A 27,059-nucleotide genomic window follows, 5' to 3' on the forward strand; every position below is an offset into this window, starting at 1 on the left:
CTTACAGATACTGTAATTGTATGTGTGGGGAACAGATGAGGTAAAAATAAATGAATGTTTAATTAAAAATTAAATGTTTAAAACACCATTATTGTACAGAGTCCATGCAACTTATGTGACTTGTTCAGCAAATGTTTGCTCCTGAACAGTATTTAGGCTTACCATAACAAAGGGGTTGAATACTTAATGACTCAAGAGATTTCAGCATTTCATTTTGTATTATTTTGAGAGAAAAAAAAAAAATCTATAAAACATTACACTTTGACATTATGGGGTATATTGTGTGTAGGTCAGTGATACATCTTAAATGCAATCCATTTTAAATTCAGGCTGGAACACAACAAAATGTGGGAAAAGTTAAGGGGTGTGAATACTTTCTGTAGGCACTGTATTGCCATTTGATACTGGGATTTTATTTGGGAAACATATAGCTCACCCATATGTCTGCTGCAGAGGGACAGGAAACAGCCATGAGAAAACCAGTTTGGATCAGCCATGGAAATATACCTGGACTATTTAGACTATCTGGACTATTTAGCGCACCTGAATATAAACCGCACCCACTGAATTAAAAAATATATATGTATTTTGTACATAAATAAGCCGCACATGTCTATAAGCCGCAGGTGCCTACCGGTACATTGAAACAAATTAACTTTACACAGCCTTTAAACGAAACACGGCTTGTAACAAAAAAATTAAATAAAAATAGCAGTAAACAGTAGCCTTCCAAGAAAGTCATTGGTCACTATCTTCCTCCTCCTGTGCACTGAAACCACTGAAGTCATCTCCTTCGGTATCGGAGTTGAATAGCCTCAGAATTGCTTCATCCGATGTTGGCTCGCTGCCCTCTTCAACACGCAGCAGTCCAGCCTTTCGAAACCCGTTGATGATAGTGGATTTTTTGACAATGCTCCACGCTGTCAGCAGCTCTATCTCCTTTTCCAACAGCCAGATCGATCGCCTTCAACTTGAAAGCGTCTTTGCCATGATGAGGGTGACAAAATGACTACCGTAATCAGAATGAGGTGAAATTTGAGCGTGCTCGATTTACGTCACATTATGTGACGGTGCTCAGTTTTTTGGCGGCATGAATCTTGTGAAAGCGGGAAAAATCCATAAATTAGCCGCGTCATTGTATAAACCGCGAGTTTCAAAGCGTGGGAAAGTAGTAGCGGCTTATAGTCCGGAAATTACGGTATTTAAAAAATGTCACATTATTACATTTTAGTCTTTTAGCAGACACTTTTTAGTATTTTATCCAGAGCGACTTACTGTAGTGAGTGCATTCATTCTTGCTTGTTTCATAGCGGGCCCCTGTGGAAATCGAACCTACAACCGTGGCGTTGCAAGCACCATGCTCTACCAACTAAGCCACACAGGATCACAATATGGAAGTAGAGATCCCCCCCATCAATAGTAAATACTGGATTCAAATGGTAAATGATGTGTTAAAATGTTAAGCACTGTAGTCTCAGCCAGGAAGGTGACTACAACCCACCAAAATAAACTGCCTTCAATCCCAAAGAGCTCAAACATGGAACAGAGAAGGGATGATTTGTACTTTTTTGTTTATGTAAATCATACAGATTAATATGAGCTGGCCTGCCACCCAGTGACTTAGAGGATATTAAATCTTCTGCGGTTAATTTACTTTGTAGGATTTCCTCAAACGAGAGCCCACCATTTCCTGAGGTAAGCAAATACTCAGGAGGAGGAGGGGGGGAAAGTATTGAAAAGTATGACTGAGGGCTTTCTATGCTTAGCATACATCTGAAAATGTGCGTGTGTATACAAACTGCACCTAACCAATAACCCACAGCCAGTTCATCGAGAATCCGAGTCTGTTTGAAATGGGGTGCGGAGAAAAAGTGAAGTACAAACTAGTGCCGTGCGGCTGTTAGCCTGGTGAAATGTTTACAGACAGGCTGGCGAGGTTTACTCAAGTGGAGTGCCGTGATCGCTGGGTCATGGCCAGGTCAGTGTTAACACTGACGATATCAGTGCTCTGGTGTGCTCGCTGACACGCCGATCGTATGGAACAGCTGCTCTGGCATGATAAAGAACACTAACAGGCAGGAAGGACCAGAGGAGAGGAGCAGGCAGTGTATTGTGTCTGAGTGTGAGTGAGTGTCTGGGACGGGTGCACGCGCGAAACGCATCATAGTGAAAGTATGCAGCCAGCAAGAGGCCAACTCTACACCCAATGTCTACTGGAGTTCTGCATATATGGGGATGAATATGGGTTTCAGCTGTAGATGCATCATCAGCTGGATTTGGGGTTTACACGCGTAATAGAAAAAAATAGAGATGAAATTCAGCCGTGTCAGTTGTTTCCATTATTTTAATGTTTCCCGGTCATTTGAGATGTTCGTACTGTGTAAATGCATAGAAGTTTTACCAGGCAGACTGGCAGAGAGCGTTATTACTCATAGCTTACACATGAAAGATGATTCCTTTGCTTTTGAAAGGCTTGGCTGCAACAGTAATGAAATATGTTCAGAGGGAATTTGTTTGAAGTACGGCAAGGGATGCATGATGTAAGGGAATTAAACAGAATTCATCCTGTGGCAACAGCATCACAGACTATGGCTGCATCCCAAATGGCACCCTATTCCCGACATAGGGCAGGCACTACTTATGACCAGGACCCATAACGCTCTGGCCAAAATTAGTCTACGGTGTAGGGAATAGGGTGCCAGTTGGGATGCAAGCTCATCAAAGCGGCAATGCCGAGCCATGGCCAAACGTGGCAGTAACTCTGGCTGACGGGCACTTTATGCGTTTGAGGTATAGGGGACATACATTAGAAATGTATGAGCAATAAGAAGTGTAAAATACACATGCTATTATTCCCCAAAGCAGCTGTCCTCTGGGTGCTCAAGAATACGTCATAAGCAAGCGCCCTGTTCATCATTTAATCGTGATCATTTCGGAAGTATTTAGTAGTTATTAGGCTCTCCAATTAGCTACTGCAGAGGCAGCAGCTACTCTTGCTGGGGTCCAAATAGGAAACTCGACAAATAAAATACGTAGCAGTACATTTACATTACAACTTAGCCATTCAGCAGAGCTACGCACAGCTACTGCATTCATCTCAAGATAGCCAGGTGAGACAACCACGTATCACATATTACTACATAACGCAATGCAAAATACATAAACGTTTGTGTGTCTTCACAGTCCCCGTCGTCATCGTGCCGTATTGTGTTCGTTTATCTGGTTTTATTGCTGTCTTGAGTTACCTGGGGTGGCAAAGGGATCTATTTAGTCATGGCTTTATTGAATAATGTGTTTTTCCCAGCCTCTGTTCTGGACCTGGGGACTGTGAAGAGACCTCTGGTTGCATGTCCTGTGTGGTACCAATGAGTGCCCGAACTGTGTGCCAAAAGCTTGAACAGACAGTTCGGTACCTTCAACAGCTCACACAAAAAGACCAACAGTGACTCAATCTCTCCTTAACTTTGAGCCAGGAGAGATTGACATGCATATTACTGACATTCGCTCCCCGTGTACATCGAAGTGTAGTACGCGCTGCTCTGTTCTAGACCAACTGCAAATTTTCCCATGTCCTTCTTTGCAGCATCTGCCCACACAACTGGGCAGTAGTCCAGGTACGACAAAATTAGGGCCCGTAGGACTGGTCGCCTTAAGCAACGCCTTATCATGGGCAGACCTAATTCCCATTTTAGCAGACATGACCATGACCGCTTGCTATCTACGATTACACCCAGCAGTTTAGCCTCAACTTTCTCAATCGTCTCATTATTGAATAATATATCTATATGTTTAGAGTTGAGCGAGTGATTTGTCCCAAAAACAATGCTTTTCGTTTCTGCGATATTTAGCACCAGCCTATTGGCAGTTACCCATTCTAAAACTGACTGGAGCGCTATGTTAAAGGTGCCAGTTATTTTATTTTACTGTCCTAGCTGACGTGTATACTATTGAGCCGTCAGTGTACATAGACACAAGCTTTATCCAAGGTCAGTGGGAAGTCAGTAGTAAAAACAGAAAACAATGGCTCAAGCCAGTACACCACACTTTTTAGATTTAGCCTAGTCTTAGTCATTTTGACTAAAATTTTGTTACGTCTTAGTTACATTTTTGTCATTTGGATCTGATGACCCATACCAGGTTATGTGGTGCCTTCTTCACAACTGTCTTGGTATGTTTGGACCATGTTAGTTTGTCGGTGATGTGGACACCAAGGAACTTGAAACTCTCGACCCGCTCCGCTATAGCCCTGTCAATGTTAATGGGGGCCTGTTTGGCCCACCATTTCTTGTAGTCCACGATCAGCTCCTTTGTATTGCTCACATTGAGGGAGAGGTTGTTGTCCTGGCACCTGGCCAGTTCTCCCTATAGGCCGTCTCATCGTTTTCGGTGATCAGGCCTACCATTGTCGTCATCAGCATACTTAAGGATGGTGCTGGAGTCATGTTTGTCCACGCAGTCGTGGGTGAATATGGAATACAAGAGGGGAGTAAGTACACACCCCTGAGGGGCCCCAGTGTTAAGTATCAGCGTGGCGGAGTATCAGAGTGTTGTTGCCTACTCTTACCATCCCGGGGGCGGCCCGTCAGGAAGTCCAGGATCCAATTGGAGAGGAAGGCGTTTAGTCCCAAAGAGTCATTAGCTTAGTGATGAGCTTTGTGGGACCTATGGTGTTGAACGCTGAGCTGTAGTCAATGAACAGCATTCTCACATAGGTGTTCCTTTTGTCAAGGTGAGAAATGGGCAGTGTGGAGTGCGATTGAGATTGCGTCATATGTGGATCTGTTGGGGCGGTGTGCGAATTGGTGTGGGTCTAGGGTGTCCGGGACGATACTGTTGTTGTGAGCCATGACCAGCCTTTCAAAGCACTTCATGGCTACCGACATGAGTGCCACGGGGCGGTAATCATTTAGGCAGGTTACCTTCGCTTCCTTGGGCACAGGGACTACGGTGGTCTGCTTGAAACAAAGGTATTACAGACTCATCAGGGAGAGGTTGAAAATGTCAGTGAAGACAGTTGGTCCGTGCATGCTCGGAGTACACGCCCTGGTAATCCGTCTGGCCCAGCGGCTTTGTGAATGTTGACCTGTTTAAAAGGTTTTGTTCACATTGGCTACAGAGAGCATTATCACACAGTCATCCAGAACAGCAGGTGCTCTTGTGCATGCTTCAGTGTTGCTTGCCTCGAAGCTAACATAAAAAGGCATTTAGCTCGTCTGGTAGACTTTCGTCACTGGGCAGCTCGCGTCTGGGTTTCCCTTTGTAAACCGGTAAAAGTTCTCACGCCCTGCCACATTAAGCTGGTGTAGTAGGATTCAATATTAATCTGTTATTGACGCTTTGCTTGTTTGATGGTTCGTCTGAGGGCATAGCGGGATTTCTAATAAGCATCCGGATTCATTTGAAAGTGGCAGCTCTAGCCTTTAGCTCGATGCGGATGTTGCCTGTAATCCATGAATTCTGGTTGGGATATGTATGTACAGTCACTGTGGGGACGACGTCGTCGATGCACTTATTGATGAAGCCTGACTGTGGTCGTGTATTCCTCAATGCCATTGGATGAATCCCAGAACATATTCCAGTCTGTGCTAGCAAAACAGTCCTGTAGTGTAGCACCTGCATCATCTGACCACTTCAATATTGAGCGAGTCACGGGTACTTCCTGCTTTAGTTTTTGCTTCTAAGCAGGAATCAGGAGGATATAATTATGGTCAGATTTGCCAAATGGAGGGCGGGGGAGAGCTTTGTATGCTTCTCTGTGTGTAGAGTAAAGATGGTCTATGATTTTTTCCCCTCTGGTTTGCATGTGACATGCTGATAAAAATTTGGTAAAACTGATTTAAGTTTGCCTGCATTAAGGTCCCCAGCCACTAGGAGCGCAACTTCTGGGTGAGCATTTTCTTCTTTGCTTATGGCCTTATAGAGTTGGTTGAGAGCGGTCTTAGTGCCAGTTTCGTTCAGTGGTGGTAAATAGACGGCTACGAATAATTTAGATGACAACTCTCTTGGTAGATAGTGTGGTCTACAGCTTATCATACGGCATTCTAGCTCAGGCAAGTAATACCTCAAGACTTCTTTAATATTAGACATTGCGCACCAGCAGTTGACAAATAGACACACACCCCCACCCCTCATCTACCAGAGGTACCGTCTGTTCTGCCGATGCATGGAAAATCCCGCTAGCTCTATATTGTCCGTATCGTCTTTCAGCCACGCCTCGGTGAAACATAAGATGTTACAGTTTTTGATGTCCCATTGGTAGGATAATCTTAAATGGTAGGTCATCCATCAATTTTATTTTCCAATGATTGCACGTTAGCAAGAAGAACAGATGGCAGTGGGAGTTCACTCGCTCGCCTACAGATTCTCAGAAGGCTGCCCGATGTGCGGCCCCTTTTCGTGAGTCTTTTCTTCACACAAAAGGTGTACATCTGGGCCTGTTCCAGTGAAAGCAGGATATCCTTCTCGTTGGACTCGTTAAAGGAAAAAGTTTCTTCCAGTCCACGTCAAGTAATCACTGTTCTGATATCCAGAAGTTATTTTCATCATAAGAGCAGCAACATTATCTACACAATAAGTAAAAAAACAAAATAGCACAATTGGTTGGGAGAATGAAAAACGTCAGCCATGTTCCTCGGCGCCATCTTTGAATAGAGACGTAATTCCTTAATCAACATAGAGACGCATGTTTGTTCTACATAGCATATTTCTATCTGAATGTTCACCGACCTCCATGTGCACAAATATACATAGCCTTGTCCTAGCAACATATTTTTCTGTATAACATCCTATTCTCTTCCAACAGCAGAAATATGACATATACAAGAATATATTAATTATCTGGTCATTTAAATACCTAAACCAGCCTAAATACTGTAGATCTTGCACAGACACACACACGCAGAACGAGTGAACGAAAGAGAGAAGTAGCACAATCACCAGACGGTGCAGCAAAGTATTTGCAAAGTAGTGTGGGTTGCCCCTCCGTCACTCGGTCATTGCCATTGTTATCAACGTTCCACAGGTACCGCAGCCACATTGGTGTCTAATGACTGAACAAGAGCTACCTACTGGGCAGACGTCAATTCAATGCCTATTCCACGTTGGTTCAACGTCATTTCATTGAAATGAAATGTATTCAACCAGTGTGTGCCCACTGGGTAATGACTGTTTCACCCAGTGATGTAGTTGAGTCACAAACTCGAGCCCCCTGTGCTCAAGTCCGAGTCAGAGACACGAGTAACTACCTATGGCTAAAGTCCATGCCCCGGTGCTCGAGTCCTGGTCGAAGTGCTCAAATCTGAGTCACTGGGTCCACATTAACTCAACATAAAGTGATTTACCCAGTCAGATATAGTGTAGTGGCAAGAAGGATTTAGTCAATAAATTGCTTGCCATCCCTTTTCCTTTCTTTCTGTGCCACCAAATGTTTGCATATAGGATACTGGTAATGTTATCAGGGCCACGTTTCATTGCAAAACGTTTTCGAACGTCCATGAAGAGACCCCACTCCTTAATCAACATGTCAGAGAGACACACGTGTGTTCTACATAGCATATTTCTATCTGAATGTTCCAAAATCGTTGCGTCCAGCTGAACCCGCCCCAGGTTGTTAGCTATAGCTAGCCTGGTAAAATTATTGAACAAGTTGTCTCCTAAACAAATGGTTAATGGCCCGGTCCGCAAGTAGCCTAGTTTTAGAACAGCCCACAATGTGCTTCATGAATGTAAAATGTGGTCTATTTAAATGCATGATAAAAAAAAAAAAAAAACACAGCGTCAGTATTATGGGTCATATCTTTTGAATGGCAAGGGCTAGAATCAAGCAGTCTTCACAGAGGAAACAAGGGAGACTTTGCTACGTTGGCTTCAGAACCTGGCTATGAAATGCAGTGCAGAAAGTGGGAGGGTTGAGCGAGACTACAAATTCAAAGACCGCCTACTTTTCTATACTCAGGGGAGAGAAACATAGCGAGACAGTCGTTTTACTATTAAACTCAATGCAGCTATTATTTTGAATTTAGTATAGCAGCGTGTGTTTCTTAACCATGTAAAGGGCAGCTAATTAGAAGGCTGGTGGTGACTGGTTAGCTACGGAGAAGAAAGGGTCGTCTGCGCAATAGGTCTAATCGGAAGGGGAAACTGTCTGCCCACACTCATCGCTTGCTCCCCCGCAGTTCACTAGCTGATGTCGGTGTGTGTTCCAGGTGTGGAGTTTCCTTCCCACTGCTGAACAGAACTGTGCATCTGTGCTGCAAATAATTGTGCCTATCACTGAAAAGCTCTCAATCTCTCCAAAAACTCTTGTCCAGTCCACTTTGTCAGATTTATTTACAGAGATAATTGTCTCGTCTTAGTCACCTGAAATGAAATCATTTTGGTTTGGAATTTAAGATGTAAGACCTTTAATAACATTTGAAATGCAATTCAATACCAATTGAGGTCTGTGTGCGCCACAAACCTGCTAATATTCCCATATTTATAGAAAACATTAGCTAGATCACTACCTCTAAATGTACACTGAACAAAAATATAAAAACAACATGCAAAGTGTTCCCCCAAAAAATAAATACCAGAAATATTCCATACACACTAAAAGCATATTTCTCTCAAATTGTGTGCACAAATTTGTTTACATCCCTGTTAGTGAGCATTTCTCCTTTGCCAAGATAATCCATCCACCTGACAGGTGTGGCATATCAAGAAGCTGACTAAACAAGCATGATCATTACACAGGTGCTGGGGACAATAAAAGGCCACTCTAAAATGTGCAGTTTTGTCACACAACACAGTCTCAAGTTGAGGGAGTGTGCAGTTGGCATGCTGACTGCAGGAATGTCTGCCTCCCAACAGCATTTTAGAAAATTTGGCAGTACATCCAGCTGGCCTCACAACTGCAGACCAACACCTCCACATCCTGCTTCTTCACCTGCGGGATAGTCTGAGAGTCAATGAGACCGATGTGCTCGTAGAGACCAATGCGCTCACAATGGCAAATGCTCATTTCGCGCACTCCATATCTCAAATCCATCAATTTCTTGGTTGTAAAATATACCTGCACAAAGCTGAGAACATCCTCTCTTCACCTGTGACAAGTAAACTCAGCAAAAAAATGAAATTTCCCCTTTTCAGGGCCGTGTCTTTCAAAGACAATTCATCAAAATCCAAATAACATCACAGATCTTCATTGTAAAGGGTATAAACACCGTTTCCCATGCTTGTTCAAAGAACCATAAACAATTAATGAACATGCACCTGTGGAACGGTCGTTATGATACTAACAGCTTACAGACGGTAGGCAATTAAGGTCACAGTTATGAAAACATAGGACACTAAAAAGAAGCATTTTTACTTACTCTGAAAAACACCAAACACCTGCTCATCATCGCGAACGTGCCTTTGGCATGCCGCAAGGAGGCAAAAGGACTGCAGATGTGGCCAGGCCAATAAATTACAATGTCCGTACGTGAGACGCCTAAGACAGTGCTACAAGGAGACAGGACAGACTGCTGATCGTTCTTACAGTGGCAGACCACGTGTAACAACACCTGCACAGGATCAGTACATCCAAACATCACACCTGCAGGACAGGTACAGCACGGCAACAACTGCCCGAGTTACATCAGGAACGCACAACCCCTCCATCAGTGCTCAGACTGTCCGCAAAAGGCTGAGAGAGGCTGGACTGAGGGATTGTAGGCCTGTTGTAAGGCAGGTCCTCACCAGACATCACCGGCAACAACGTTGCCTATGGGCACAAACCCACCGTCGCTGGACAAGACAGGACTGACAAAAAAAGTGCTCTTCACTGACTGATTTTTAACACCCCCCCCCCCTTTGTTCAGGGACACATTATTCAATTTCTGTTAGTCTGTGGAACTTGTTCAGTTTATGTCTCAGTTGTTGAATCTTGTTATATTCATACAAATATTTACACGTAAAGTTTGCTGAAAGTAAACTTAGTTGACAGTGAGAGGACATTTTGTTTTTTGCTGAGTTTATTACCAGGGCCTAAAATATATATTTATTTTTAAATCTACCTGCCACAGTGGCTGGTATACATACAAGTTTGTATGTATTTTATACTGATAACAAGTTCAACAAGTTCAAACAGGTGCCATTAATACAGGTAACGAGTGGAGGACAGAGGAGCCTCTTAAAGAAGAAGTTACAGGTCTGTGAGAGCCAGAAATCTTGCTTGTTTGTAGGTGACCAAATACTTATTTTCCACCATAATTTGCAAATAATTTCATTAAAAATCCTACAATGTGATTTTCTGGATTTTTTCCTCTCTCATTTTGTCTGTCATAGGTGAAGTGTACCTATGATGAAAATTACAGGCCTCTCATCTTTTTAAGTGGGAGAACTTGCACAATTGGTGGCTGACTAAATACTGTTTTGCCCCACTGTAAATAGCCAAGAAACACGAGGACAAGTCTCTTTAGTAGACTTGAGTAAATTAGACCAACGTTTATGCCTGTGCCCATTGCTTCTAAAAACGAATCTTTAGGATTCAGATTTCTTTGTGCATTTCCAAATATGAAACAAAAACGACAGAAATACTTTGAAAACAGCTACTGCAGCATTTATTTTGCTATAAGTCACAACTCACTTTTGGCAATACTTGACTATTTTTCCTAATTGCTCACATTGTAGAGCCCAGAGTGTTACCACGCGCTATCGTGGATGGTAGATTAGTCCTTCTTACGCACTAATGCCGAAATCTACATGTGGTATATTGTCAATATAACACGGCTTAGGGCTGTTCTTACAACGCAGTGCGGACTGCCTAGACACAGCCCTTATCCGTGGAATATTAGCCATATATCACAACCCTCCCCCTCCGAGGTGCCTACTTCCTACAGGAGCGCAGCGGGAAAGTCAGTAAAAAGTGGCTCGCTCATTACCACTGCAGCAGGCCCCAGCGAAACAGGTACATGGGCAGGGCAGTCACTTTCTTTTGAGGAATTATGAAGATAATGCACTTTGCTGTTTGACCAAATCATTCAATAGCTAAATGGTTAGCTAGCTAACGAGTGAGCTAACTAGCCGAGCTACAAGCAATGTTTAGACTTGGCTATCCATTTTGTACACAGAGTCGTAGGCTACATGAGAAGCGCTGTAGCATCTTGAAAAGGAGTAGGCTATAATTTGAGCGGCGATGGCAACAATTTAACAGCTGCACAACATTGCTGAAACACCGTAGTCATCTCCCTTCGCATTGTTTAGGACAATAAGACATTTAAGGCCTTTCATTTAGATAAATGAATGTAAGGACCCGCGTACACCCTGGTTTAGTCAATTTCTTTCATCCAATCATCAGTCATTTGTGTCAGTGCCCTTCATTCATGTCGAGTGCCCTTCCCTATAAGAATGCGGAAAGTCTTCATTTGGTTTCTGGAAAATAACACTATTTGGTTAAACAGTTTTTCCCAAAAGATTGATAAGCACCGGTATGATGCTGATTGGTTGGCTGTTTGAACAATTAAAGAGTACTTTGCTATTCTTTGGCAGCGGTACGACCTTTGCTTCCCTCCAGGTCTGAGGGCGCACACACCGTCTTCAAGGCTTAAATTGAAGATGTGGCAAATAGGAATCAATTCAATTTTTATTTGTCACACGCGCCGCTACAACTAGTGGCACCTTACAATGAAATGCTTACAGGAGTCGCAATGTATTTCACTACCAACCTCAGTAATTTAACATCCAGGTTGTCAGTACCAGGTGGTTTGTCCTTATTTGTAGATGCTTTCACCTCTTCCATGCTAGCTTTGCAGGATTCAAAACTACAGCGCTCGTCTTTCATTATTTGGTCCGTTATGCATGAATATGAAGGCTCCGTACTTGTGTTTGTAGGTCATGCCTAAATTTGCTAATCATCTTGTCAACGAAAAATAAAGTGTTGTTATGAACAACCCATCTGCCTCAATGCTTTTTTGTCTAGAATTTCATTTAAGGTACTCCAGAGCCTTTTACTATCATTCTTTATATTATTTATCTTTGTTCCAAAGTAAAGTTCCTTCTTTTTGTTTAGTTACGTGACTTCTCAATTTACTGTATGTTTGCCAATCTGCTGTGTTGTCAGACTTATTTGCTATTCCCTTTGCCTCATCCCTCTCAGCCATACAATTTTTCAAGTCATCATCTACCCATGGGGATTTGTTGATGGGCACATGCCTTTCAGTAACCGGAAGAAGCTATTTAATGAATGTTTCAAGTGCAACATCAGGTTGTTTCTCTCTCATATCTTCGACATAGGAATCATTGCAAAACCTCTTGCATGAACGCTTATACACAATTTTAGGTCCAGTCTTTCGAACTTTGTTTTTCTAGATGTGGTTACTATATGATGATCACTACATCCGATGGGTGTGGATACTGCTATTATATGTGGTCAAGATAATTTAGTTCCTGTTCCGTTTGTAAATACCCTAGTAGGTTGACTTGAACCTGAACCAGATTGCAGGCATCAGTCACAGCTTGAAGATTACTTTTGAGTGGACAGCTTGATGATAAACAGTCAATATTTAGGTCTCACAGAAAATATACCTCTGTTGATATCACATACATTATCAAGCATTTCACAAATATAATAAAAATACCAACTTTTAGCACTCTGTGGTCTATAGCAACACCCTACAAGAATAGGCTCTTGGTAAAAAGGAAACAGGTACACAAGTATATTTATGCACAGTAAAACGAGTCCTATATCGACATAACCTGAAAGGCCACTCAGTAAGGAAGAAGACACCACTCCAAAACTGCCATAAAAAAGCCAGACCACGGTTTGCAACTGCACATTGGGACAAAGATCGTACTTTTTGGAGAAATGTCCTCTGGTCTGATGAAACAAAAACAGAACCGTTTGGCCATAATGACCATAGTTATGTTTGGAGAAAGAGAGGGAGGCTTGCAAGCCGAAGAACACCATCCCATCCGTGAAGCACGGGGTGGCAGCATCATGTTGTGGGGGTGCTTTCCTGCAGGAAGGACTGCTGCACTTCACAAAATAGATGGCATCATGAGGTAGGAAATGTAGGTGGATATATTGAAGCAACATCTCAAGACATCAGTCAGGAAGTTAAAGCTTGGTCGTAATGGGTCTTCCAAATGGACAATGACCCCAAGCATACTTCCAAAGTTGTGGCAAAATGGCTTAAGGACAACAAAGTCAAGATATTGGAGTGGCCATCACAAAGCCCTGACAACAATCCTATAGAACATTTGTGGGCAGAACTGAAAAAGCGTGTGTGAGCAAGGAGGCCAACAAACCTGACTCAGTTACACCAGCTCTGTCATGAGGAATGGGACAAAATTCACCCAACTTATTGTGGGAAGCGTGTGGAAGGCTACCTGAAACGTTTGACCCAAATTAAACAATTTAAAGGCAATGCAACCAAATACTAATTGAGTGTACATAAACTTCTGACCCACTGGGAATGTGATGAAAGAAATAAAAGCTAAAATAATTCTCCCTACTATTATTCTGACATGTCACATTCTTAAAATAAAAGTAGTGATCCTAAATTACCTAGGACAAGGAATCTTAACTAGGATTAAATGTCAGGAATTGTGAGCAATGTATTTGGCTAAGGTGTATGTAAACTTCTGACTTCAACTGTATATGCTAATTTGGAATTTTTGTTGTCCTTTTTCTGGGTTGCTTGTTTATTTATTAGTGCTTTTCTGATTGGCTGATCCAAGACATACATGTCAGTGACATTTGCATTTGAGCCAATGGTACTGAGTGGGCTACCCACAGTGGGCTTCTTCCTAGGGCACACAGTATCAGTGCAAACAGTGGAATTAAACTATGGGCATATGCTTATTGCTGACAATACCCTCAGACCTCACAGTTAAAGGAATATAGATTAGGTTATTGAAAATTCCCATGTCCTCTGTTGCTTATTATGACAGGGAGGACTGGAGCACTACCAAACCCAGGCAATCGGTCTCTTAAGCAGTAGCCCCCCAAAAAATTAAAAATAAAAATAAATTGCTCTAAAAAAAGTTTGCCCATTTTAAAAGGGATTTGCATCTGACCAGTGTGTGCCTGCCCTGCCTGGTGAATGCTGGTCATTTTACATCCCCGGTAATTGATATACTAGCAGGCTTGAGCGTTTTTTTTTTTTTGGTTAAAAAATAGGAGCCGACACTTAATCACCAATTAATTCTAGTGAATCATTTGAGAAGAAAACACTTGTCAAGTTGCAGCGGTCTGCAAGGCTGTGCTGTTACCATAGAGAACAAGACAATGAGAGTAGAAGGGCTGCCTGAACGGGTTCAAGACTTCTGGTGAACTACAGGCCTACAGCACATTCAGAAAGTATTCAGACCCCTTGACTTTTTCTACCTTTGATTACAGCCTTATTCTAAAATGAATTACATCTCCTCCCCTCATTCTACACACAATACCTCAGGTCTGTGCCGAGACAATTCTGTCCGGAGCTCTAAGGACAATTCCTTCGACCTCATGGCTTGGTTTTTGCTATGACATGCACTGTCAACTGTGGGTATATAGACAGGTGTGTGCCTTTTCTAAATCATGTCCAATCAATTGAATTTACCACAGGTGCACTCCAATCAAGTTGTAGAAACATCTCAAGGATGATCAATGAAACAGGATGCACCTGAGCTCAATTCCGAGTCTCATTGCAAAGGGTCTGAATACTTCAGTATACAAGGTTGTTTTTTTATTTTTTTATAGATTTGATTCAAATCTAAACCTGTTTTCGCTTTGTCATTATGGGGTATTGTGTGTATATGGATGAGGGAATTGTTTTTATTTAATCCATTTTAGTGTAAGGCTGTAACGTAACAAAATGTAGAAAAGGTCAAGGGGTCTGAATACTTTCCAAATGCACTGAATATCTAGTCAAATGGAGCTGAGGGAGAAAAGCTACTCTACTTTCAAGCCGACTAAGGTCAAAACCATCTTTCCTGCAGAGTGTAATGTAACCTCCAGTCCAGCTCCATCACAGCTGATAAAAGGCTCCTTGGCTTGTCTGAGAGTAGCATTAATATTCTCAGTGAAATACCGGGGAAGGCTTGGACCCTGGCAGCTAGCTTGGAGGATTTTTCCTACTCCCTCACTCGAGACCGTTTTTCACAGAGATACGACACAACAGCCAGGCTGCAGTTACCAAACACAGGGTGCGTTCCAAATGACAACATATTCCCTATAGAGTGCACTACTTCTGACCAGAGCCCTACACCTTATAGGGAATAGGGTAACATTAGGGACGCGCTCACACTCACTCCTCATCAATGAAAACCCATGTCCGAGAGGGGAGCCTCCCCCCTCTTTCTGTTCCTTTCTCCCGGCTTCATTGTATCAAACACACACCCGTTTCCCGGGGTGTCCGCTGACTCATTGTCTCAGGAAGGCAACACACACACACAAAGCTAATTAAGGCTGTCGGAGGAGAGAGACTGAGTCACGGGGGAAACACGCAGAGCTCAATACAGACTGCCACTGATAAGCTCTTCATCACTCGCACAGGGTCTAGAATCTGATTGGGATTTGTGGCTGCTGGAACAATGTGTAGGGATCCTATAAGGAGATAACTTAGAAGCGCCCCCTCGTCTTGTTTGGTGGCCCCTGACAGAGTTCACACACACTGTTGTTAGCAGCCGAGCTTCATCATTACAACCCCCAGTTTCACCATAAACACTGGTCTAACAAGCACGCTGGCGGCCATCTTGGGACTGTGGTTTTAGCAGGAACCGTGGCAATCGAGGGCAACAGTCTCATTTCACCTGCATATTTCCCCCATCCTCTCTGTCAAAAACAGTGGGAGTGGACAGAAATTGAAAATGTTTCTCTATCAATCTTGCCGTCATCTAAGAGAAAATGAAAATGATACAGTTAGGAGTGTGGGAATAAAAAGAAGCTTAGCAATATGATGGAGCAGCTCGCTGCAGTGCGTGTACCGCTCTCCTCAGATATCACACTGGAAACCCCAGAGAATTTTACTCAAGGTCAATCTCTCATTACGCCATCCAGCCAGCACCACTATACACTCCCTCCCTCCCTCCCTCTTCCCTTGCTCGCTTTGTATTTCTTCTCAGAGGCGCTCTCTCATCAAATGAGCCCCAGGTATTACATCAATATCCCTTTCAAACATGAGACAAAACCCCATCAACTTTGGCATTCCGACAACTTTTCTTCATATCTGAAAGGTATTGCCGGTGACAAAGCCTGTACTTTTATTTCCACCAACCCCTAAAAGGGGCTCCTGAAACGTCACCTTACCGTCTTCGGTACGCATTAAATCATGAACGTTCCATTGTTGTTGTACGACATCAAACTTGTCCTTGTCATTATGAAAAAGTACAAACACAATAACGGTAGTGTGCATGACATCGCAGCAGCCTGGTCCAATTAGCAATGTTACCTGCTCTATTTTTTTTTGCACCAAAAAAAAACACAGCATTTTAAACATTTATTTAGGATATGTCAATCTAGCAAGCCAGGCAACTAAAAACAACTTTCTAGACAATGTCTCGGTTTGTTGCTAGCTTGTTAGCCATCTAGCCAGCTCATATAGTTACCAGAACATATCTGACAACATTGAGTTAAAATGTAGGCTAATGTTTTTTTCACCATAACAGGACAATTTAACACATTACAAGATACTTATTAACAATTATGGCGATCTGCAAACTTACTGTTGTGAATGTGAAGAATTGAAACGAGTGCATTTCTGTCTGAGGAATTTAGAGCTTGCTGTCAGGGCAGGTTACCATGACAACAATTGCAACAGGGTCAAAGTTGAATGTCTTGCTCAGTTGTGGCTAAGCAATGGCTATAAAAAGCAAATTCCAAGAAGAATGTGTTACAAATTTGGCTGTTTGAAAGAGGACCATACAAACATTGCCCAATACTTTTTTCAGGCAACATACCGAAAATCCTATGTGAATCAGGTAAACAAATCAGGGTTTTCCCTTCATCCAAGGACTCCCTGAACGGTAACTCTCTGCTCCGCTGAATGCAAAGCACTGCGGCTGACCTGCTGCCTCCACCTCAAAAACATGAGCAGCCAAATCGCTGACTCAATATAACAACCAGAGAGGGTGGACTTCATTAAAGCCACTGGCCCCTGTATGACATTCCAAGGTCTGCCTCTCAAATGGAACCCTGTTCAATATATAGCGCACTCCGGTTTCTAGTCGTGCACTACAATAGGAAATAGGATGCCATTTGGGACGCAGATACAGAGAGGATGGAACAGAGGAAGTGCAGATGGAACAGATACCGGCCCACTCTAATCTCTGGAGAACACTACAGCGCAGAATTAGTTTAATGTATTGCTCTTTTCGTTTTTTAATTTAGCTAGAATAAACAGGGGCCACCCAGGTCCATTAGCTAACAAATGAAAACAGACAATCCTAGTGAACTTGAAACCCTAAACAATGAGCCCCTACGTTCCAAAAAGGAAGGTCTCTCCACTTGTGTATTATGCATGCTTATAGAGTGAACACTACTTTGGTTACACTCTCCCACACCGGTATCAAGGACACGGACATGAACTAACCAATAAGCACTGCCGAAAAGTCTGTCAAACCCAAGTCCTCACAAACTGCTGCTCAACTTCCTCACGAGCAGGGTATTGTGGGGGTTGTAGTCTTACCTGTTGTGGTGGTGGTGGGCGTGGCTGCATGTAGGGGGGCTGTGTGGGGGCGGTGGGCTGTTGCTGGGGAGGGCTGAAGTACGGGGACTGGCCCTGCGGCTGGCAGTACCCACCCTGCTGCCCCTGATGCTGCTGTCCATACTGGGCTACCATCTGCTGAGAGACACAGTAAAGGGAGACCTCAAGTCAGGTATCATAGAAATACTCCTTAAAGCATCTCCCTGTCAATGTCCACAAATCTGCGAGTCGTTCTCGACCAATGGCCTTTAGTTCACTATTACTACGCCATCTTATCAGCGGTCAATAAAGAACACCAATCCCAATTCATATCAGAACTGAATTTGATTAACTACACTCACAATCACCTTGGTGAAGTAGGCCTATAGCCTAAAAGATCTCCACTCAGTCCCAAGTACGCTAACTAAGTTCTTCACCTTGAGTCTGGGGTTGACTAAGTGAGAAGTGACAAGCAGGAACTCAGGTTTTTCTTTTTTTCCAGCCTTGGGACATTACTGTTGTGTTGACGTCGATAATACACACAGCAGCTGCATCCCAAATGGCACTGTATTCCCTATAGTGCACTACTTTTAAACCAGGGCCCAAAAGTAGTGCATTATAAAAGGGAATAGGGTGTCATTTGGGACGCAGACACAGGCTCTCCCTCCTTCCTTTCACTGCGTCTTATGTAAGACGTTTTGGGGAACAGCTGTTATTGGCTCATCCCTCTCTCTGCCTCATCTGGAGTCACTTACATTAGGCAGCAATGTGTCGAAGTCTTTATTATTTATTTAAAAAAATTAAAAAGCCTAAACCATCAGCGGTTTTTGATCAATGTACAGAACAGCAAGAGCGATATCTATTCTAGAGTATACCATCTCGAAAATAAGTTTTAAAAAATAAATCATAACATTTCTGCTAGAGGCGGAATTCAGCTTGAAAGACGTTTATTTTAATTTCTGTGTAGGTGATAAAATGATTCAATGCAAAAGCCGAGCACAACAACACTAGCCTTGTCAATATATTAAATATCACAGATCTAGGAAACCTGAGAGGAATGTGTGTCTATGTCCTAAATTGCACCCTATACCTTATTGTGCACTACTTTTGACCAGAGTCATATGGGTCCTGGTCAAAAGGGATAGGGTGCCATTTGGGGCACACATAAGAGCAATCAATGAAATATAGCTGGGTTATTTCCATGTCCTGACCTTAAAAAGGCAATTCCTCATTCATCATCTCCAGCATCATAGCAGTGTCTACATATGTGACAACGGCGCACAACAGTGGTTGAAAGGGGTCTTAAATCCTACTCTGTGACAAGTTTTTAGCCAGAGGGAGGGAATTTTCTTGCTCCCTACGTCACCATGAATCTCAGTATTTGAAAATCATTGTTTTTAAATGTCATCGGGTATGACTTTGTTTACTACAAAATATAGAAATATGTCGCCGTCACATATGTAGACACTGGTATTGTGCTGGAGATAATGAATGAGGTTATAAAGTGATGGAATTGCCCTTTAAGTTCCACACCATGTAGATATAATTTTCTGTAAAAAAAAACAGCATTTCACTAGATCAGATCGATAAGAGGCCTCAAACTCCCAGATATATAGCCCGAAAACGACTCGCAGAGGTGTGGACATTGACAGTGAGATGTTTTACTATTCAGCAGGGCCCATGGTAAAAATAAGTACCCTATATAAGGAATAGGGTGCCATTTGGGACACAGCCCCAGAAACATGGTTATTCGACTGCATCGAAAGGGAGGACACCGACGAGGAGGCCCATATAAAATAAATGTATTGTAGTGCAGCAATGAGCGGTCTTACAATCCAATAGCTGTATGCAATGCTCATTGCCCAACCAGCCAGGAGCTCCTTAAGCTCTGAGGGCGGCGAGGCTGTTTTTCCACACATGAGCTCATCACTCTGGAACCGAGACACTGATATCTGGGAGCCTAACTCAACCTCCCCTAGCTCACTGCCGCTCTCCATGCCTCGCTCTCCTCTCCGAGCTGGGAACCCTTTCTTTTTAACAGAGGGCATCACAATCTGTTTTCCCCACGATTGCAAAAATGGTTGTGCGTTGACTGCATGTCAGAATGCGTATTTCCCTCCCTGTGCCACTCGTAATGTAAATGTGCCTCGAGAGTAATATTTATCTTGCATAGAACACACAAGGTAAATAGATTATCTATTCTATTATGGGGTTGTCAGATTTTTCTATTCATTACACCTTTTGCTTGCAGATGAAAAGTTCATATGGACTGTTCTAGCATCTTCAAAGTGCGCCTCAGCAGATATTTTAAACCCATAAAAGCCCGGGGGGATTTCTACTAAGCTATATGGAATTGTTTAAAGGCCATACTAAGGATCATTTTACTATTTGATTTTTAAGACCCCCCCCAAAAAATAAATTGATGAAAAATGGTATTTGGCCTTACTGCTATTAGCCCATACAAACACATTGAATAACAGATAGTCCCCCCCAAAAAACCTAAGGAAGTTCTTCTGTCCTATATCTAAGAGAAAGATCAGGAAACATTTATTTTTTAACCCCTTATTTTTGGTATTAAACCATCTCCATATGTTCTGAACTTCCATACATTTTTTAACCGGGAGACATTCAGACGAGTCACGGCCTGTGGGCGTCCTAGAGCAAAACAACCGACATGTACAGTACGTGTTCGTGAGAGTCTCACCTTAATATAGAGATGTCATATTAGTGTGTAGCCCAAACTGCTCGGCCGCTACAGACAGAGGTTGGCAGATCAGATGAGTCCTGAGACGCTGTGGGTGTCATAAAGCAACACAGAACACCATCGTGTTTGTGAGAGTCTTCTCTTTCCATAGAGGGGTCATAATAGTTTGTAGGCCAAACCGTTCAGAGGCTACAGACAATGTTGTGAAAAGACAGATTTGAGGGATGTCTCATGGTCTGACAAACACAGCTCTAGCTCTGGAAGTGCGACATCGGCGGTCGCGGTGGATTTAGACGCATCCACGGTTTTAATTATTTTATTTTTTTAAATTAAAAACTGATCTAGCCTAAACAGATTTTTTAACTGGGTTTTTTTTTAATAAGCCCATGTGATTTCCGCTAGGGCGCGGACATCGACTCGTGGTTTAAATACTAAAAGACTGCAGCTGATTAGCCAATATGTATAAAGTTGGAGGCATGGCTTAATCCTGCTATCACTTCAGTAGGCTTAGACCTAAAAAAAAAAATTAAAAAAATATTATTATTATTATTTTTTTTTAAATCAGGTGCTGCTGCCAGTGCCACAGTCTCTCAATGCGGCTCATTTACTAAGAACAGACTGACAGCTACCAACAAAAAAAAACACGGGATAGGCACTAGGAAGACCTTTGCTTAAATTAAGTGTTGGTCACTGAGACATTACAATACCAAACCATACACAGGGTAATGTAAGTCTCAAAGACATCTTAGCTACATCTTAGTGTGTATGATCTATAATCAAATCAGCATGGCCATCAAGAGTTTTGGCAGATGCAACATGCTTAATCCTCAGGTTAACGGTCTGAAACGCCTTCAGACCCCCCACAAAGAGCAAGGACAGATGACACCAGGTCTCAGTCCCATATGGCACCTATTTTTTACCAGGCCCTATAGGGTACTGGTCAAAACAGTAGTTCACTATAAGGAAATATGGTACCATTTAGGACAGACCAAAGACTGCAGGATATGAGGAAAGACACATTGAATAGGAAAGCCAGCCTGCATAATTGACAGAGGAAAATCAATTCCTAATTATCTTGAAATATTAAGGTTGATCTCCGAATGGCATCTCTAATACGGTCTTGTCTGCTCTGTTGCAATCTCTTCTCTCCGTGGCGGCCATCCTCTCTCCCCCCGTTTGGCCACTTGTTCTACGGGAGCGGGGAACATAATCGTTATAAAACAGCACAGCAGGGTACCGGTGGTATCTGACCAGTTGAAACATCCAATTTCAGGCGGGATCCGTGAGGTAATAAAGAAGGCGTCTCAGGGCCATCTGGGGCCCGGTGCAGATAAAAGTCATTACATGCTCCATCCCTCTTGGAGATGGAAAAGCAAGCAGAGCTGACAACACTGACAGAGTCTTCAGTGCAAACAGGAAAATTCTGCCGATTTCTAACGATGTAATGGGTCGTTTTCTACTATCGTTGTGATGGCGGTTCTATGGGCAACGTAATTTTTGTAATTTTCAAAGCTGGTGTTGTGAATATTTACTTTTCGGTAATTTAGCAGATACAGACTAAGTCGCACTGGATAAGCGTATGAATATGGTATATGATAGAGAAAATGGTTGTATTCGCTCATCTTCCTTACAGTAGCCAGCTAACAGCGAACTTATCCTTGTAAAATGACTCACTGGTCTGTTAACTCCGGCTTGTAAAAGGGGAGGTTAGCTCAAATTGAGTGACTTTTTGATTGGTTCTCATATGCACGCCATTTGCATGCGCAACGCCCCCCCACACTCCCTCGTCAATTTGCTACACCCTCACTGGAGGTAAACAAGCCAAGCCAAAGGCTAGCTAACTAAAACAGTGGAGAGAAAAACTGACAAGAGTTTTCTAAAAAAGGAGATAGTAACAATCAATTTGTGCGAAGGCAGGATGTATCGGCGGTCTTTGAGGGAAAGCCTCATTTACCAGCTAGCTACCTAGTTCTAATCTTCAAGAAGATAGGAAAACAGCCTCCACTTCTGACAATCATGTCTGCGCTAAAAGCTGTGGCGGACAGATGACCAAATCCGAGAGGCAACAGTCCTGGGTCTCAGAGTGGCGGTTGTGGAAGAAGACAAGAATGCTATATGGGAGGGTATATGCGGCCACTGGTTGGGGAAGACCGCAAGAGCCTCAGTCCTATACAGCGCACAAAAAATGGATCAAGTCCATACGACTGAAAAATGGTACGTACAATGACCTAGAACTGTACTTCGCCGGTATAGAACAGCACTGCGGTGGATACATGTAACATCCAAATGGAAATTATAGATGTCACACATGAATGATTGAACATTTTTTGTATTTGCACAAACATAATGAGTAAATCAATGGTTGTTTGCATGACAGGCCTAAAAACAAATAAAGTGATAAAACTGTATCATCAACGCCTGGGTGATAGGCAGCATACGGGCTGAATGAGGCACCACAGAAAGTACACTGAACAATAACATCAACGCAACATGTAAAGTGTTGGTCCCATGTTTCACGAGCTGAAGTAAAAGAGACCAGAAATGTTCCATAAGCACAACAAAACTCACATTTTGTGAAAAACAAAATGGTTTACATCCCTGTTAGTGAGCATTTCTCCTTTGTCAAGATAATCCAGCCACTTGACACGTGTGGCATAAAGAAGCTGACTAAACAGCATGATCATTACACAGGTGCACTTAGTGCTGGGGAAAATAAAAGGCCGCTAAAATGTGCAGTTTTGTAACACAATGAAACAGATCTCAAGTTGAGCAAATGGGCAATTGGCATGCAAGAATGTCCACCAAAGCTGTTGCCAGAGGATTTAAATGTTCATTGCGCTACCATAAGCTGCCTCCAAAGTCCAAACGGTCTCAAAAATCACAGACCACGTTACCTGCGCCAGCCCAGGACCTCTACATACGGCCTCTTCACTTGCGGGATTGTCTGAGACCAGTCACCCGGACAGCTGATGAAACTGTGGGTTTGCACAACCAAAGAAGTTCTGCAAAAACTGGTGGGGTTATGGTATGGGTAGGCATAAGCTACGGACAATGAACACAATTGCATTTTATCGATGGCAATTTGAATGCAGAGAGATAGCGTGATGAGATCCTGCAGCCCATTGTTGTACCATTCATCTACCGCCATCACAAGTTTTCGACATGATAATGCACAGTCAGCCTTGCGACATATGTACACAATTCCTGGAAGCCGAAAATGTCCCAGGTCTTCCATAGCCTGCATACTCAGACATGTCACCCATTGAGCATGTTTGGGATGCTCTGGATCGACACGTATGACAGTGCATTCCAGTTCCCGCCAATATCAGTTCCCGCCAAGAGTGGGACAACATTCCAGAAGTCCACAATCAACAGCCTGATCAACTTTATGCAAAGGAGATGTGTCACGCTGCATGAGGCAAATGGAGGTCACACCAGATACTGACTGGTTTTCTGATCCACGTCCCTACCTTAATTTTTTAAAATTTAAATTAAGTATCTGTGACCAACAGATGCATATCTGTATTCCATAAGTGAAAGCCATAGATTAGGGCCTAAAGCATATATTTCAATTGACTGATTTCCTTATATGAACTGTTACTCAGTAAAATCTTTGAAATTGTTGCATGTATATTTTTGTTCAGTGAACTTTTACTGGATTAAACTACGAGAACCCTGCACAACCTTTTCTTATATTGTTACCAATTATACATGTAGTCTGAATGAGAATGAAGAATCTATAGCCTACTTTTTAAAACAGTCGGGACTGTACAAACAGTATCTTTCTGTAGGGGTCCAGGCTCAAAATGAAAACCTGCCTTTCGGGAGAGTTTCGGCAAGCTTGGAAAACTGCATTATTTGAAAGAAGATGAGATTACTGATGTTAGGGAAGATGAGCACATGATGTTCAAAAATGACAGACATCAGGAGGTATCTACAGTGTATTCGTTAGCTATTCAGACCCCTTGACTTTTTCCACATTTTGTTACGTTACAGCTGTATTCTAAAATGGTTTTACATGTTGCATTAGATAGACATTCTCTTTTGGTTTGGTTGGTCATACTCGCTGTACTCTGATCTTTTTGGGCAAGACTATGAACTATTATTTTTTTAGGGTACTTCATGCTCATGCATTGCAAAATTAGGGGGCAGGGAGGAAACTTGACAGAAGTGAACATGGGTAGTACAGTAGTAGCTAGCTGGAATGCATGGGTGATTCATATCTTTGCCCTACTATGTATACAGAAGAGAGGGCGATCCTATGTAAAACAATAGATCATGATTCATACAATTAGAAATGGGTATATCCAACCAGTGTAGGGTGTTGCCGAAGTCTGAGGGCACAACCCCTTCATTATCATCGCTTCGTGCTGACACATCAAAGCAACCTTTCCAGACTTTCAAGTCAGGGACGTAGAGAAGCTGGTGTTCGGGAGAGCAAGGTTAGTCTTGCTGAGTGAGAGAGGTGCACATTTTGACAGACAGTCCAACAACAAGTCAGAAGGTTTATTTCCCTTTAAGAGAGGGAAAATTATTGTATTTGCTGTCATCGTGGTTTCTGACAACTTCAGTGACAGAGATACTAGCATGGTGATGAGGACTGATGACAGTAATGGACACCGTAAGACCGTTCGTGATGTCATGCTGTATCACCACCATCACACGGACTCTGAGGGCATGTCTGTGTGCATGCGCTCGTCACGCAAAGTCCTTGCCTTCAGCCAAAGTGGAGGGCATAGTAAGCTATTATCCATTAATATCAAAATGGGTTTTCATTACAATTTTTTCCCATCACTTGGTGTTGGATCGATAACGGAAGGAATGAAATGGGGGCCATTGTGAAACAGAACAGCAGCTAAGTCCAGGCATTTTACTTCAAATCGGCAAAACACTAACAAATAAAGGATGATATAGCATAAACAGTGTGTGTGTGTGTGTGTGTGTGTGTGTGTGTGTGTGTAAGAGAGAGTGTGAGAGCTCGCATGGGAGTGTGTGCGCATTGTGTGTACTACACATAAATATTACTGCTGAGACCAAGTCCTTATTAACGGCCATTACACGTCGGCAGCCTAGTCCCATGGGAGTGCCACTGCCAGGCCATCTCTGGAGGAGCATTAGAGCCAAACCCAGCAGTCTGGGGGCTAAATATAGCAGCAGGGTCGTCTGACTCCGCACCCAGAATAGACTGACCCAACCCAGCCTGTCCTGGCCCACGCTCTGACAGCCATGCTGCATGTCAACAGCTCCCTCACATTCACTCACAGCCCTGTCCATCGGCACAGGTGCTGTGTCCCAAATAGCACCCTATTCCCTATATAGTGCATGACTATTGACTAGGGCCATAGGAAATATGGTCCCATTTGGGACAGACTTACAGATTAGGGTTGAATGGCGGGAACCCGTTTACCGAGATTTACTGCCTAAAACCACTCCCTTTTCCCGGGATGATAATAAGAAATTATTAATATGAAGAGAATAGTGTGAAAATGTAACTGAAAATATGCGAAGTCTAAACCTGGCTCCTCTACGCCCTCTGCATGATGACTCATCAACGCTCAGGGTGGGGACAGACAGCCCATCTCAGTACGGAGCGCAGTTCACAATGCATGTAGACCTCTCGTCATGGTAACTTTATTTCTTGTGACAGGTAGGCCTACATTTGCGGCAGCATAGTCTTTGCTACGGTAATCTAAAAACCGAATGTGCATCTAATTGACCCATCTCCATCTAGCTTTCGGGGGCCAACTTAATTATTTTGTTGTAAAGATGCATTTCTTTTTTTATTGCAGCTGTAGAGTTTTAAAACAGCCCATCACTCGAATATAGCTGCTTTAAAATCAGTGTACGTGTGAGCACTCAGTCTTTCCCTCTCCATCAATTCCATGCAAAATAGATAATCCTGTTCTAGATTAATATATAGCCCTATACACACACACAGATATATATATAAATAGAGAGATATATACATCTATGTCCTAGCCTACCTCTAAGGTAACAAATGCTATCCAGTATTAGCCTTATATTTAGCTAATTAATGATGGATGCATATTATGCATAATAAGCTTCGAACTCATAGCCTCCGTCTCTTGTGCAATATTCACACACACCTGTGCTCCGCTTGAATCTCTCCTTAAAAAAAAAGCCTTCTTAGCTCTTAGAGTCCCATGCATGTCATTAGAATAAGGACATTGAAACTTATTTCATTTAGGGTAACAGTTGAAAGCGAGGAAGGAATAAAGTAACAAGAGCGAGAGAAAGAGGTAGGCAGGCTAATAACATTAGGGGAAATATTATGAAAGATCTACTCATTCAAGGTTTTTTTTAATGTTTTACCATTTTCTACATTGTAATAATAGTGAAGACCTCAAAATTATGAAATAACACATTTGGAATCATGTAGTAAGCAAAAAGTGTTATATCAAAATATTTTATATTGGAGATTCTTGACAGCCTTGCACACGCTTGACATTCTCTCAACCAGCTTCACCTGGAATGTTTTTCCAACAGTCTTATTTTACAGACCCATGCCGTGTGCCGTTTGCGATGGGACAGCAGGCTGGGGATTGACGAGCCCTCTGCCTTTCAGTGACTGTTGTCACCAATGAAAGGGGTCCCGATGTTTCTAGTTAACGCGTAATGTGATAACTACTGCATGCTGGCAGTAGCCCAGTCTGTAGAAGAGTAGCCTACTCTGGGCAGATATTTAGGTAGGGGTAAAATGACTAAAT

The 27,059-nt window shown here is 42.7% G+C and overlaps 1 protein-coding gene across 10 annotated transcripts in view; it reads right to left on the reverse strand.

Moving 5' to 3' along the window:
* LOC112217314 (AT-rich interactive domain-containing protein 1B-like) overlaps positions 1-27,059 on the reverse strand; it is a 109,856-nt gene that overhangs the window by 63,795 nt on the left and 19,002 nt on the right. For 8 of the 10 annotated variants that reach the window (XM_042300633.1, XM_042300626.1, XM_042300632.1 and 5 more), the window contains one exon: positions 17,631-17,786. The exons of 1 other annotated variant lie outside the window; for it this stretch is intronic. In XM_042300633.1, the coding sequence (XP_042156567.1) occupies positions 17,631-17,786 (156 nt within the window). The remainder of the gene's footprint in view (positions 1-17,630; positions 17,787-27,059) is intronic. One more of the 10 variants, XM_042300627.1, reaches the window with a different exon arrangement.

The sequence above is a fragment of the Oncorhynchus tshawytscha genome, linkage group LG18, assembly GCF_018296145.1.
Source record: "Oncorhynchus tshawytscha isolate Ot180627B linkage group LG18, Otsh_v2.0, whole genome shotgun sequence".
Lineage (NCBI taxonomy): Eukaryota > Metazoa > Chordata > Actinopteri > Salmoniformes > Salmonidae > Oncorhynchus > Oncorhynchus tshawytscha.